A 13,660-nucleotide genomic window follows, 5' to 3' on the forward strand; every position below is an offset into this window, starting at 1 on the left:
ATATATATGAGATAAATGTTTCAGTATTATTCGCATTACAGCATGTTATAAACAAAAGCTCTAATTTGTCAAAATAACATTGATCAAAATGTCAAAGACAGCCCAATTTATTACGTAAAATGGATGGATGGATGGATGGATGGATGGATGGATGGATGGATGGATGGAGTGATGGATGGATGGATGGAGTGATGGATGGATGGAGTTTACTTAGCTGGACAACTGAGAATTGAAGCACCTGAAGGCGGTGGCAATCGAGATTGGAGCAGCAGGAGCAATAACTGAAAAGAGTTCGAGTCAGTTAAATCTGTGTGTGTGTGGGGGGGGGGGGGGGGTAGGATGTTTGACAGAATCGGAGCTGCTCTATTTACAGGGTTTTCCTCTTGCTCTTCTCATTGAGCCTTGAGGACTCATTTACAAGAGAGACTGGTTTTTAATCAATGTAATCAAATGTTTACAAATGTGCGTATAACAACACGTTAAAATACACCAAAACACAGGAAATGACATCTCTTTTATTCCAAATTTTCTCGGGGGGAGAGACCCTGTTCCCCCTCCTCCCCATCGCCGTACTGCCTGCTATTTGTGTTCCTGCATCAGTCAGTTTACAAATCAAGCCCTGGTCATATATTACATACTGGGCCAGACAAGTGTCTATTTTGTCCACATGATTGGACCGGAACAACTCTGTTGATACTGTTCTATACTTTAGGGTTTTTCTCTGGTATTCACCATCATCGTCTTTTTCTTCTTGCTGTGTTTAAAGATCGTCCCCAGCATGTCGGCCTTATGCACGTTCCACATTTTGCTTGTGTTTCCATGGTGGCGTTCCTGCGCCACACACAGGCCTGGCAATAGTTACTACTGCATTCTGGGCCATTTTCTGCTTTTTTTATGTGAATTTAAAGATTTCTTGAAACTGTTGCATGTTTGCAAAAAATATTTTTGAAGCAACAAACAAAACAATTGTCTTGGCTGAACCAAGTACGACTTCAGGAAGGTGCACAAGATCGAGAAAACCTTGTGTGTCATCACATGCGTGCACCATCTAATCTTAAACATCTTTTACAGCATTTTAAAGCAGAACGTTTTTTACTTCAACAAGCAGAAGTTTATTTTCATCATCAGAAAAATTATCCTAAACGCACCATAAAACTGCAGAATAAACTCTGAAAAACATCATGTGAAGGTTTTGCCGAAGGCCTTCACGTCGTCAGAATCACACACACACATCTGAACCTGGTTATCACTATTGTGCAAAAGTGCATTTTAATTTTGAACTGTTGGAATATCCTCTGAGGTGGATGAAGTTGAAGAACAACCACTGACAGCTCTGCTCTTTTCCTCTCAGGTGTTCACCAGGTACGGAAAGTGTTACATGTTCAACGCTGCAGAGGAGGGGAAGACCCTCCGTACCACCATGAAAGGAGGGACTGGAAACGGGCTGGAGATCATGCTGGACATCCAGCAGGACGAGTACCTGCCGGTGTGGGGGGACACAGGTAGGCCCAGCAGCACTCACATGCATGAGCCTACAAACCATTCTCTTTGTCTTCTTTTTGTGTTGCTTCTTGCTGCTGTAAAGTACTTACAGAGCTTTTTTTTCCAGTATAATGGGTTTTCTGTTGCCAGGCGACAGAGAAACAGACACTGTGTTGCTTGCTTTATAAAAATAACTCATAATTGTATTTTTTTTTGTTTGTTTTCTACATGAGTACCAGGGTACAAACAAGATGAGTTTCCAAAAGGTTTTCAGTGTTTCTGCTCTTGAAGTCAAGTATTCCAAACATATTTCTTTTCCAAAATCTTGTAACCACCATGCAACATTTTGTTTCGTTACTTTTGTTCCTGTGTTTAATGTGAAACGACTGCATCTGGGATGTGTACCCATGAAAAACTGGCACTTCGCACTTTACACGAGCCCGTTCTTCCTGTTTTTACATACAGGCTAAATGAGCAATCCTGTAATCAAACGTAGCTTTGTCCTCCCCGCAAACTCTGCAGTCATCTCACAGAGTTTTGTTTTTTATCAAATATTATCTCACACAAGCCCTTTGTACATGTTTTGCTGTGAAAAATACATCAACGATTTATTCTTCTTCTGTAAAATCAGTTATCGATGATATGTGCCTGATTAAATTCACCGTAGCGTTTCTCTAGCTAGATTCTACGCGAAACATCCAGTTGTGCATATTTTTTTTTAATTTCCAGACATAATTTACTATAATTAACACAAAGATCATTTCTGTCTGCTGATATAATCTCTTTAGGGACACTTATCACCTAGAATTTATAAAAAATAAAACAGGTAAAACTTGATTATATCAGTTTAACAGTTTACTGGTTTATAAACTGTTTTAATATGCAACATGTGACTCCATCCATTCATCCATTATCTTTAAGTCACTCCTTCTCTTTCGGGTCACGGGGATCACTGGTGCTCATATTCAGCAATCACTGTGCGAGAGGTGGGGGACACCCTGGGCAGGTCTCCAGTCCATCACAGGGACACATAGAGACAAATGAGACAAACAACCATTCACTCGCTCACTCACACCTAGGGACAATTTAGAGTTACCAATCAGCCTAACATGCATGTTTTTAGTCTGTGGGAGGAAACCAGAGCACCCGGAGAAAACCCACACGTGCACGGAGAGAACATGCAAACTCCACCCAGAAAGACCCACCAGCCGGGATTCAATCCAGCGATCTTCTCCCTGGGAGGCGGCAGCTCTACCAACTGATCCACCATCTAAACAGTTTGTTTGTTTTTTATGTGGGATCATGGGTGGAACTATGATGACATATAAAGGTTGTTGCAGTCTGATTCTTCAGAGGTCATCTCAGGACACTGGACAGAAACCAAAACACTCACCTCATCACCTGAAAACGAACAGAACTCGTCATCATGGTGATCTGGCCACACTCAGACATTCAAATACAATACAATGCAATACAACTTTATTTATAACGCACTTTTAAACAACACCTTTGGCCAAAGTGCTATACACCATCACATAGAAGCATAAAAACTATGAACTCAACAAATACCATAAAAGTGATGAACTACCAAATCATAAAACATCAAACAGTAACAACAATAAAACAAATAACATAAAACAGTAAAGCCAACATTTCAAGCTGCGTTAAAAGCCAAAGAGAAAAATGAGTCTTCAGGGCAGATTTAAAAACAGGAAGTGAGTCAGCTTGTCTGACGTGCAGAGGCAGCTCGTTCCACAGTTTAGCAGCGACTGAGAACGCTCGCTCACCTCTCAGCCTCCTGTTGGACTTTGGGACGGCCAACAGCAGCTGATCAGCTGATCTGAGAGAGCGTGAGGGAATGTACGGCTGGAGAAGGTCGGACAGGTACTGTGGGGCGAGACCATGAAGACATTTGAAAACAAACAAAAGAACCTTAAAATTAATCCAGAAACAAACTGGGAGCCAGTGTAGCGATTTTAAGACAGGGGTGATGTGCTCTCGCTTTCTGGTGCCAGTTAAAAGATGAGCAGCAGCGTTCTGAACCAGCTGAAGTGGAGTCAGTAATGACTGGCTCAGACCCACATAAAGTGAACTGCAATAGTCCAGACGAGTTGTGATGAAGGCATGGATTAAAATCTCAAAATGATTACATTCAAATGCATTATTCTGAAAAGATCTGGCTAAGCAAGAAAACTCACTTCTTTTTCTGTTTGTGTTTTCTTGCTGCCGTTAACGACGTGACATTACGGCTGCCTGTGTGTGTGTGTGTGTGTGTAGGTTTATTTGTCTGGTAGCAAACATCTCAATGTTAATGAATCTCACTGATCTCTGGAGTGACATCACGTTTGGAGTCAACCTGATTCAAAATGTCCAAAAGAGGTCACACTATTTCATGATATTACAAATGTACACGGTTTGACCAAAACAAACACAAACCTGTCGTTTCACTTCATAAGATGGTTTTACTTCTATACTCAGGCAAAAAAAAAAAGGCTATTTGCATTCCTTTAAGCAATGCTATGTCTTTACTTTGTATCCTAAGTTATATTAAAATGAGAATGTTTTTTTTTTGTTTGCTGAATCAAAAACCAACACACGACAGCTCATTTCTGTGGCCAGTGTTCACCGTCCAGCTCCTCGCAGCCGCAGCACTTTTCAGATAATAAAGAGTGAAGAAAAACACCTGGAGATAAATGACCTGATTCTGTGTCCTAATCACAGAGACAGATTGATTTCCTGACGCTCTCTGCATAATTATTTGCAAACTATCTTCCTGACGGCCATAAACACATTCAATCAATTTACCTTTTGTTTTTGTTTTTTCTAAGATGTGCAGATTGGTTTGTGGGCGAGCATCTGCTTTCTCTAACCACTCGAACTTTTCAACGTGAACTTTTTTCCCCCCGCAAAAGTAAGCATGAGGAGCATCGTGGTCTGTGTCAACAGAACTCTGGAGACCGACTGCCGGCCTCTGGCTGATGGACAATAAGAAAAGCGATGGGAGGGGCCGCGTAGAAAATTGGGAAGTGTCTGGAGTCGATGGGGGAACGAGTCCCTGGGCGTGCTGAGTGCGACCATTGTGTCGGCACGGTGCATTTTCTGCTGAGGCTGACTCATACTGCACAGGCTAATTAAACCCCATGGGGGAGGGACAAGGACACAGAGAACCTGGACCTGTTTGGAGACTGAACATGAGGAGGGTGTGGCTGCAGCACAGCCTGCCCATGTGATTTTAAACTCGTCTCTTTCTGAGGAACAAGAAGAGTAATTTTAGAATGAGGTAAAACGTGTCAACCTGCTGGACTTTTGCTCGTTAAGCTGCTGGACCGAGCCGGAGCTGGCATGGTACTCTGTTTCATCATGGACCCATGTAGGCTGACAGCTTCCCCAAACACCTGATCAGAAGCACTGACCGTCAGTCTGACACAGCAGAATGGAGAATAACAAAGTGCCGATAGTATTTTGTCTGTGTTGGTGTATTTTGTTTCATTTTATTCTTTCTTAACTGTTGGGGAACTACAGAAATGAGCTTGTATGGATAAATGGATGAAAGAGTCTGTGGCCGAAATTTACCTGTAGAGGTAGATCTTAATACATTAGAATACCCTGATGCATGCTCAGTAATCCAGGTAGAAAAATCTAACGAGGTTAAGTGAGATCATCTGGACGGATCCATCCAGATGATCTGACTTAACCTCGTTAGACATTAGAATATCATTGAAAAGTTAATTTAGTTTAGTAGTTCAATTAAAAAAAGTGAAACTTGAATATTATATTAATTAATTACCCACAGAAGGATGTAGTTCATGTGTTTATTCTGGTTAATTTTGATGATTTTGTCTAAAAAGGAAGTTTCTCTGAAATTTAAACTATAAGGACTAATAGATTGACTAGTTGTAGATGGTAACTGGAGTCAGGGCTTCAAGAGCCTCCACCCACAGACAGATCAAGGACCTGGTCTACAGCTGTCCCATTCCTCATATCCGGCCACTCCGGAACCAGAGACAACATCAAATGTGTTTCCTGGGCTGAGGACAGAAACGATTGGCTCAGTGGTCCAACGTCGTCTTTCCAGATGAAAATAAATTTTGCATTTAATTTGGAAATCCAGATCCCAGTGTCTGGAGGAGTGGAGAGGTCCAGCTGCTTCAGTTTCAGCATGAAGTTTCTACTATTAGTGACTATTTGGAAGCCATTAAGGTATAAAATTTACTTTTAAATGATGATCTAGTTTTATATAAGTTTCTACATATTTACTTTTTTCCCCTAAAATAACACTGATGTAATTATTTAGGAGTTTTTCATCTGAATGTTTTTATCGTTTATCTGAACCTTCAGAATCGCTCAGATCTCTTTGAACCAGTCTTTATAAACTTTAGGCACTTGTTGCTTGCAGCAGCAACAAAATGTTTTCAATACAAGAAGAAACGTGATTTGATCAGATCGCACACTGTGTGACTGTGATGACATTCAACTTTGATTTATTCTATTAGATAAACATCTTTTTTAATTCAGACACATCCGACTTTTGTTAAACATCAAATCTGCTCTCTTCTACTGAAGCTAAACATGAACTTGTCACAATTCTGATCTATTTATTTAATTTCAGCTAATTTATATAGTGCCAAGTCACAATAGAAGTCATCTCAGGGCACTTTACAGAAACATCCTTGCATATACATACAAAGTACGTTAATAACATTAATTATCTGAGGAGCAGACTGCTTTAAGTCTCCACAGCAAATAATTACACCTTTTTCACCCACTAGATATACATGCATTAATAAACTTAGTGCATTTAAAGCTCATTCAAACTATTATTTATTGCTTGTGAAGATTAATTTAGTTCAATGCAATTCTTTAATGTACAACTGCAGGTTTTTAACACCGATATGTGATAGTCAGTTAAAGAAATCTGGTTTATTTTACAAAGTAGAGTTGTAACATGTTGTTGATATCCTTAAAGAGATTAATAAACTTTGCATTATAGTCGTGTTTAAAACTAAATGTTTGACCTTAATAAACATTGCAGTGTCAACAAGTTTTTCATCAACAATTCGGCCTTTTTAAAGGGAACAAAGAACCTGTTGGTAGTTTGGTTTTGCTGTGTGACCACACTGAACATGGAGCAGAGAAAGCAAAAGTGAGAACTGTCTGAAGAGCTCAGAATGAAGAACATAAACAGCCATGTTCAGGGTAAAAGCCACAGGACCATCTGACTACAGCTGCCAATGTTATTAAAAAGTATCATGTTCATAGAACTGTTGCCAAACTTCCAGGATGTGGATGCAAGAGGAAATGCAACCCCTGGTTGATCAGACGGATAGTGGAAATGGTAGAAAAAGAGCCAAGGAAGCATCCAAAACAAAAAGCTGATACCAAGGTCACTTCCTGATCACCGTCCAGCACATTCAGAATCACATTGGATTCCAGGAGGGAAACACTACTCTAAGAAAAACACTAAAACATCCTGACAAAAATTCACCAACATGTCATTTGACAGAGCCTGAGCCTTCTGTGGCTGATGAGATAAAGCTGAAGCTTTGTTGCTTCAGTCACATCAGTTGTGTTTTAGTTGGATCACTGTGGAAAGGAGGCATCAAATTCAGCTAGTTTGTTACAATATATTATAGCATTCTGCTCGGATTGACTGTCAGTCATACGGCCTCAGGGAGGGATTTATGGGTAAAAATTATGTTCATCGTTAGGCCATTCAGAATAGTAACCATGAGTGAGGTAGGTAGTTGTCATGAAGACCTGTGGGGTTCACTCTGTCTGTGGCTGTTGAAATAAAACATATAAAGCGCCATCTGGTGGATGATTTCTGATTTACAACAAGAGCTGCACATCCCACTTCTGACACCAATGTAGTGTGCCTACACACAACTACTGAAGAGGATGTGCAGATCTTGCACAGTTGCTTTCATACCTTCCATCCATCCATCTATCCATTATCCATTATCTTCTGCTGGTTCCAAAGTTGGGTCACAGGGGCAGCAGCTTGAGCAGGGAAACACAGACATCTCTTTCCATGGCCACCTCTTCTAGCTCTTCTGAAGGGAGCCCAAGGCGTTCCCAGTTCAACCGAGAGACAGTCTCTCCAGCTTGTCCTGGGTTTTCCCCGGGGCCTCCTCCCAGTCGGACATGTCTGAAGTACCTCCTTAGGGAGGCATCCAGGGCGCATCCTTACCAGATGCCCGAACCACTTCAATTGACTCCTCTGGATGTTGAGGAGCAGTGGTTCTACTCTGAGTCTCTCTCGGATAACTGAACCTCTCACCTTATCTGTAAGGGAGAGTCTAGCTACCATGCAGAGGAAACTCATTTCAACCGCCTGTATACACAGTCTCATTCTTTCAGTCACTACCCAGAGCTCATGACCATTGGTTAGGGTAGGAACGTAAACTGACCAGTAAACCGAGAGCTTTGCCTTACAGCTCAGCTCCCTCTTCACCACAACGGACCGGTACAGAGTCCGCAATACTGCAGACACTGCACCAGTCTGTCTGCCAATCTCATGCTCCATTCTTCCCTCACTCATGAACAAAACCCAGAGATACTTGAACTCCTCCACTTGAGGCAGAACCTCACCCTCAACCTGAAGAGAACAGTCCAACGTTTTCTGGTTCAGGACCACGGCCTCAGATTTGGAGGTGCTGATTCTCATCCCAACAGCTTCACACTCGGCTGTGAACCGCTCCAGTGAGAGCTGAAGATCACGGCACGATGACGCCAACAGGACCACATCATCTGCAAAGAGCAGAGATGGAATCCTGAGACTTCCATACCTTGTTTTTTTTCTGTCATTGATTTTTTTTACTTTGCATTAAACTTTGGTCTTTTTGCCACAGCATGCTTATTTCCCCACTTAATTTAGAGGAAACTGTCATAATTTATTTACAAATCTACAACCATGCAGGTAAAGTTAACTCCGGTCTTAGCTCACTGACATTCCCTTCTGTTTTATGTTTTCTGCTAATGAGTTCTCCTTCTTAGGCTTCAGCTCCCATTTTATGTAAAAACAGACGAGTGAAGAATAGTAAGCATTGGAGCGTGTAACGTCTTGAACTGCCTCTGCACTTTTTAAAGTCTGCTTCTGGTGTTAAAACACTTGAAGAGTTGGTAGGAGTGAGCAGGAAGACGTTTGTTGAACACAAGGTTAAAATACGAACTCCGTGATCGATGTCTTTTCCGAGTGGGATGTTCTTGTGGGTTTAGTATGTGTGTGACAGATGGCAGTGATTTGGTTTTTGCTGCTGTTTACAGAATATTTCACTTCATTTTTTGAGTCTGGTTTAATTTATTATTTGCCTTGAGGTTATAAAGGAAACTTAACAGCAACCTGTTAGAAATATTTCTCATCTATGAGACAATTTAATTTAGCATGAGTGTGATGTATGAGTTTGTCATTGGTCTGAGAGTTTAAACAATTTTAAATTGAATATTTTTCTTTTGAAAAACGATTATATCTCTGAGATACACAAATATGTTTTTTGACCTCTGAACGTCACTTGATTGTGTAAACAACCCCCAGAAAAATATTCAATTTGTAAAAAAATACTATAATAATAACTTAAATACATAAACTGAAGAGGAGGGAGTTGACTGCGATGCCACAAATCTGCTTTTGTTGCTAAAGCTTCTTTTTCATCCACTGTCTAAAGCCACATACGAATGATTATGTTTGTCTGTTAGTAAGATGTCTCATGAACCACTAGAATAATTTTTATGACACATTCAAATTGCAATCAACAACCGTTTGGAGTCAATTTAATTCAAGATGGCTGCCACAGATAATCTTTAGCCAACACAAAAATCTTAACGCTGCGGTCAGTTTTGCAAAAATTGAGCTGAACTTTGGCGTGTTTGTAGCCGTGAGTCATTAACAACAGAAACGTACAACTCAATGAGCTTGCACATAAGTCTATTTTCGATATGACAACATAACGTCTAGAACTCAACATGAGAAGGTCTAGGTCTAAATCTCTGGTATGAAAGACAGCGGGTGAGGCATTACTTTAAGGATTTCTACGTCTTGAAGTCGCAGCTACTTTCATCAAGTTGTATTTTTTATGATGCATCAATGTTTATCTGCTTTAAACAAAATCTACACTGAAGGAAAGGTGTTTGTCTCGTAAAAATCCAAGTGTTACATGTTTCATGTCTGCAAAGGATTTTAGTTTTCCTCAAGACACCATCAGTTACTTCCAGTAAAAAATATTTTGGATTCCCAACACAAAAATTAGTTTATTCCTAAGTAAATTATATATATAAAAAAAAAATAAAAAAAAAGTCTGAAAATGGTTCCATCTCAGATTCACGTTTTCCTCAGCTGCACACTTTTTTAAACCTATATAATAAAGAGAATGATTTTTGTGAATTATATAAAAAAAATAATGTGTTTAAAAATCTGCATATAATAAACAAAGACTTTTCACAGAACTCAACAAGTTGAGAGAGAGAAGTGAAGAACATCTACGTCTCAACAATGACACACTTCAGAAAATGAAATTAAATTAGGAAGTTTAAAGAAAGGAACTAAAAACGTAATCGTTTTGTCGTTTTCTGAAAATAATTAAAATCTCTAAATAACCATTTAGCTGTAAAACGGTTTGTTTAAGTTCTATTGAACATATTCATTAAAGCAACAGAAGCCTGCTGTGGCTAGAATTAAAAATGCCCCCCTGATGGGTCCTGAGGAATCATCTGATTCTGGATGCTCCTGGTGGACTCATTAACCCTTCTCCTGTAGTATAAACCAGCACTTGGTAATGGGTTGGAGCTTAATCTGAGCACAAAGAAGTTAATCTTAATATTAAATTAGCTTTCTGTCATTTCAGGGATCCTCAACCTTCTTTGATCAGTTTCATACAAGGCAGCTTTCCCATAAGTTTGTTTTTTTGTCACTTTAGCTAAAATTAGCTCAGGGTGGCTCATATGCAAAAGTCTAGAAATAAAACAAAAACATTTTCTGCAAAAAAATGCATTTTAAATCCTGAAATTTGTTGAAGAAACTTAAATTGCTGTGTTAAACTTAAAACCATCAAAACTAACTTGTAGCAGTTATCAGAATCAGAATCAACCTTTCTTGTCATTTCACAGCAGCACAATGAAATTACATTTCAGTGCAGCCGTCCAAAGAAAAACAACATGGGTAGATGGGGATGCCTGAGGCTGCAGCCTCATGGGAAGTGCTCCCCTTTTCGTTTAGATAAGAAAAAGGGAAAACATGAAGAAAGAGGAGGTATTTAAAAAAAATCATATCTCACACTGTGTCCTTGATGGGACATAGTGTGAGGTTGCAAAAAAAAAAAAAAAAACAGCACAAGAAAATGCATATGCATTGGAGTGGGTAAGGGTGGTGGTCCCAGCACAGGCCACCCAAGTGAGCAACGCAGCCACTGGCGCCTTTGCATCTATCTAGGTTGCTGCACCGTTGGGACAAAATGAGGGAGGCCAGCGAAGGCTGTGAATTTGAGGGGAAGTAGTCTGTGAACACTGTGCAAATAGTCCCCAGCCATAGTCCTGATAAGTGATGGTGCCGTGTTTATCAGCCGGCTCGGTAGAGCTCTGACACAGGTCCTTGGAGAAGGGAGCAGGTAGGGGAGGGGGGAGCAGAGAGTCTTGTTCACATAACATCCAGGAGAATTTGAGATAGTCAACCTTCCAAGGCCGATGCGTGGGGAACCAGATTCAGATAACAAAATTTGTTTTGTGTCAGGACAACTCTTTAGTTTCCATCTTCCTTTTACAGACTCACTAATACATCTCAATGGTGAGTCCAAAACAGCCAAATTTGTGTTCACATACGCCGAGTCGCGCTTACAACTTCTCCGAGCTCTATTCCTTCCTGCTGATGAGATTCAGGAGCCACAAGTAGCCTGCAATACTCTGCAATAATTGTGTCCAGCTTACGGCTCAGCTCGCACAGCATTTGAGTCTGAGTGTTGACAGCATGGCACATTCCTTCACACAAGTCGGGCAGCCTTGCAGTGGCCAGACAGCTGCCGACTTTTCCAAATTTGACGATATGCCAGGTAACTACCAACTCCAAAAAGCAGAAATCCTGTTATCATAAATCCAGTTATGTACACATCTTCGGCGTCCTCGACTGACAAGATGGACAGGCACACAATCTTCCACTTTCCCCAGGAATCCATCATGTATTCGGCTGCAAGTGCTATGTCGGGGCAGGAGGGCTCTCCTTCACCCTGTCTTCTCGTTGAGAAATTTTGATCAATTGCGTTGAGAGACCAGCTGACCAGATCCATAATTTATAATTTGGAAGATATGCAAAAAGAGGCTCTAAAAAGGTTCACAGGACAAAGAGCAGAGCAGGAGGGAAAAGTGTCCGCCTTCACCAAGAGCAAGAAGAAAAAAAAAAGATCTCAACCCTCCTGCTGCCCTTAGACTGAGCCCCCGTGAGCCATTTTGACTCAAGGGCAGCAACAAGGTTGAATAATTAGAGAAATTACAAGTGTAACCCTGTCCAAAGTAATTGTACTTTGTATTTTGTAGTAATGTGTGATTTGGGAATGCATTTTTGTTTTGAAGGAAGTTTTGCCACATGTTTTGTTTTATTTTGAAGGGCTCATGTTTGGAAAAGGAGGTGGTGTGGCACCTAACAGTTTTACTGATCTGTCATTGGTATATATCCAGGAAGTGGGCGGAGACAAGGTGCTATTAGAAAAATGATTTTCAGCTGGAGAGGCTGTTGGGGAAACAACCGTGGTGCAGTTTGTAAAAACAGGTGTTTTTGTTGATGTTTTAGACGTTCAAATCGACAGTCTCTGTATATATATCAACTCTACCTTGGGTTTTTGAACTACTGTGATTATTTCAACACAGAATTTGCAGTACGGTAATCGTGAGTTTATGTGTTATAGCTCACTAAGACATTAGCGTTCATTAGTAAAGTGAATGGACATTGAGTAATGTGTAGCTATCCCAGCTAACATGAAGACTTAACTAAAGTTTCTGGTATGGACACTCCTGAAGTTCAACTGGGACTGGCAGGTGAAGTTCCAGAGGATCTAGACCTTGGAGTACGGTACCACATTCCCTCCACTCTTCAGCATCATGTCAGGCCTGCACCGGGGTTTTTTTTTTTTTTTTTTAACAAATTTAATTTAACTAAATGCCAGCTTAGGTGTAGGTTAGAGTGTGGGCCCACTTGATTTGTGTAAATTTTAATAATCAGAAACTGAAAGACTCTATTACAGACTGAAATATTTTGGAACTACTGTGATTTTTATATATATATATATATATATATATATATATACAAAAGTTCACAAAGTTCAAATGTTAATCCTGTGTTTGTGGTTATTTCTAAGCATAAATAAGTTTGAGTTTAAGGGTTTTAATGAGCCAGGGGGGCCTTATCTACTTTAGAGGGGAATAGGTGGGCTACACAAGTTCTGTGTAAATTATCAGACTGTAGTGATTGTTGGACTCAGTTACTCTGAAGCTTTTACTTTTTTACTTTTCCTCGTCATTTTTTTAATTTTTTCTTCATTTATTCAAACGGCGTGATTTTTTTGTTTGTTTGTTTGTTTGAAGTCAAATGGAGGGCGGCACGGTAGATCAGTTGGTAGAGCTGTTGCCCCTCAGCGAGAAGGTCACCGGTTCAAGGATTTAAGGTTCTTTATTCGTCATTCGCACCCCACGTAGTACATGTGGTAAAACAAAATTATGTACACAGGGTCCCAGTTACACCCAACAATAAAATGTAAATGAAAAACAGTAATACGTTCTAAGATATGAACTAAGAAAAACATCAACTAAATATACACTAAGCACTAGTAGCTTAAAAACATTACGTTATTCAAATCCCAGCCTTGGGCCTTTCTGGGTAGAGAGTGCATGTTCTTTCCATTCATGCGTGGGTTTTCTCCGGGTACTCTGGTTTCCTCCCACAGACTAAAAACATGCATGTTAGGCTGATTGGTGACTCTAAATTGTCTCTAGGTGAGAGAGAGAGTTTGTCTTGTTTGTCTCTGTGTCCCTGTGATGGACTGGAGACCTGTCCAGGGTGTCCCCTGCCTCTCGCCCAGTGACTGCTGGACACGAGCATCAGTGACCCCCGTGACCTGAAATGGAAGAACCGGTTAAAGATGGATGGATGGATGGATGGATGGATGGATGGATGGATGGATGGATGGATGGATGGATGGAA

At 40.4% G+C, this 13,660-nt stretch overlaps 1 protein-coding gene across 1 annotated transcript in view; it reads left to right on the forward strand.

Annotated features, from left to right (window-relative positions):
- Positions 1-13,660, forward strand: part of asic2 (acid-sensing (proton-gated) ion channel 2) — a 183,439-nt gene that overhangs the window by 130,781 nt on the left and 38,998 nt on the right. The window contains exon 2 of the mRNA XM_037689234.1: positions 1,352-1,502. Within this exon, the coding sequence (XP_037545162.1) occupies positions 1,352-1,502 (151 nt within the window). The remainder of the gene's footprint in view (positions 1-1,351; positions 1,503-13,660) is intronic.

This window comes from Nematolebias whitei, chromosome 15, assembly GCF_014905685.2.
Source record: "Nematolebias whitei isolate Nwh7 chromosome 15, NemWhi1, whole genome shotgun sequence".
Classification (NCBI taxonomy): domain Eukaryota; kingdom Metazoa; phylum Chordata; class Actinopteri; order Cyprinodontiformes; family Rivulidae; genus Nematolebias; species Nematolebias whitei.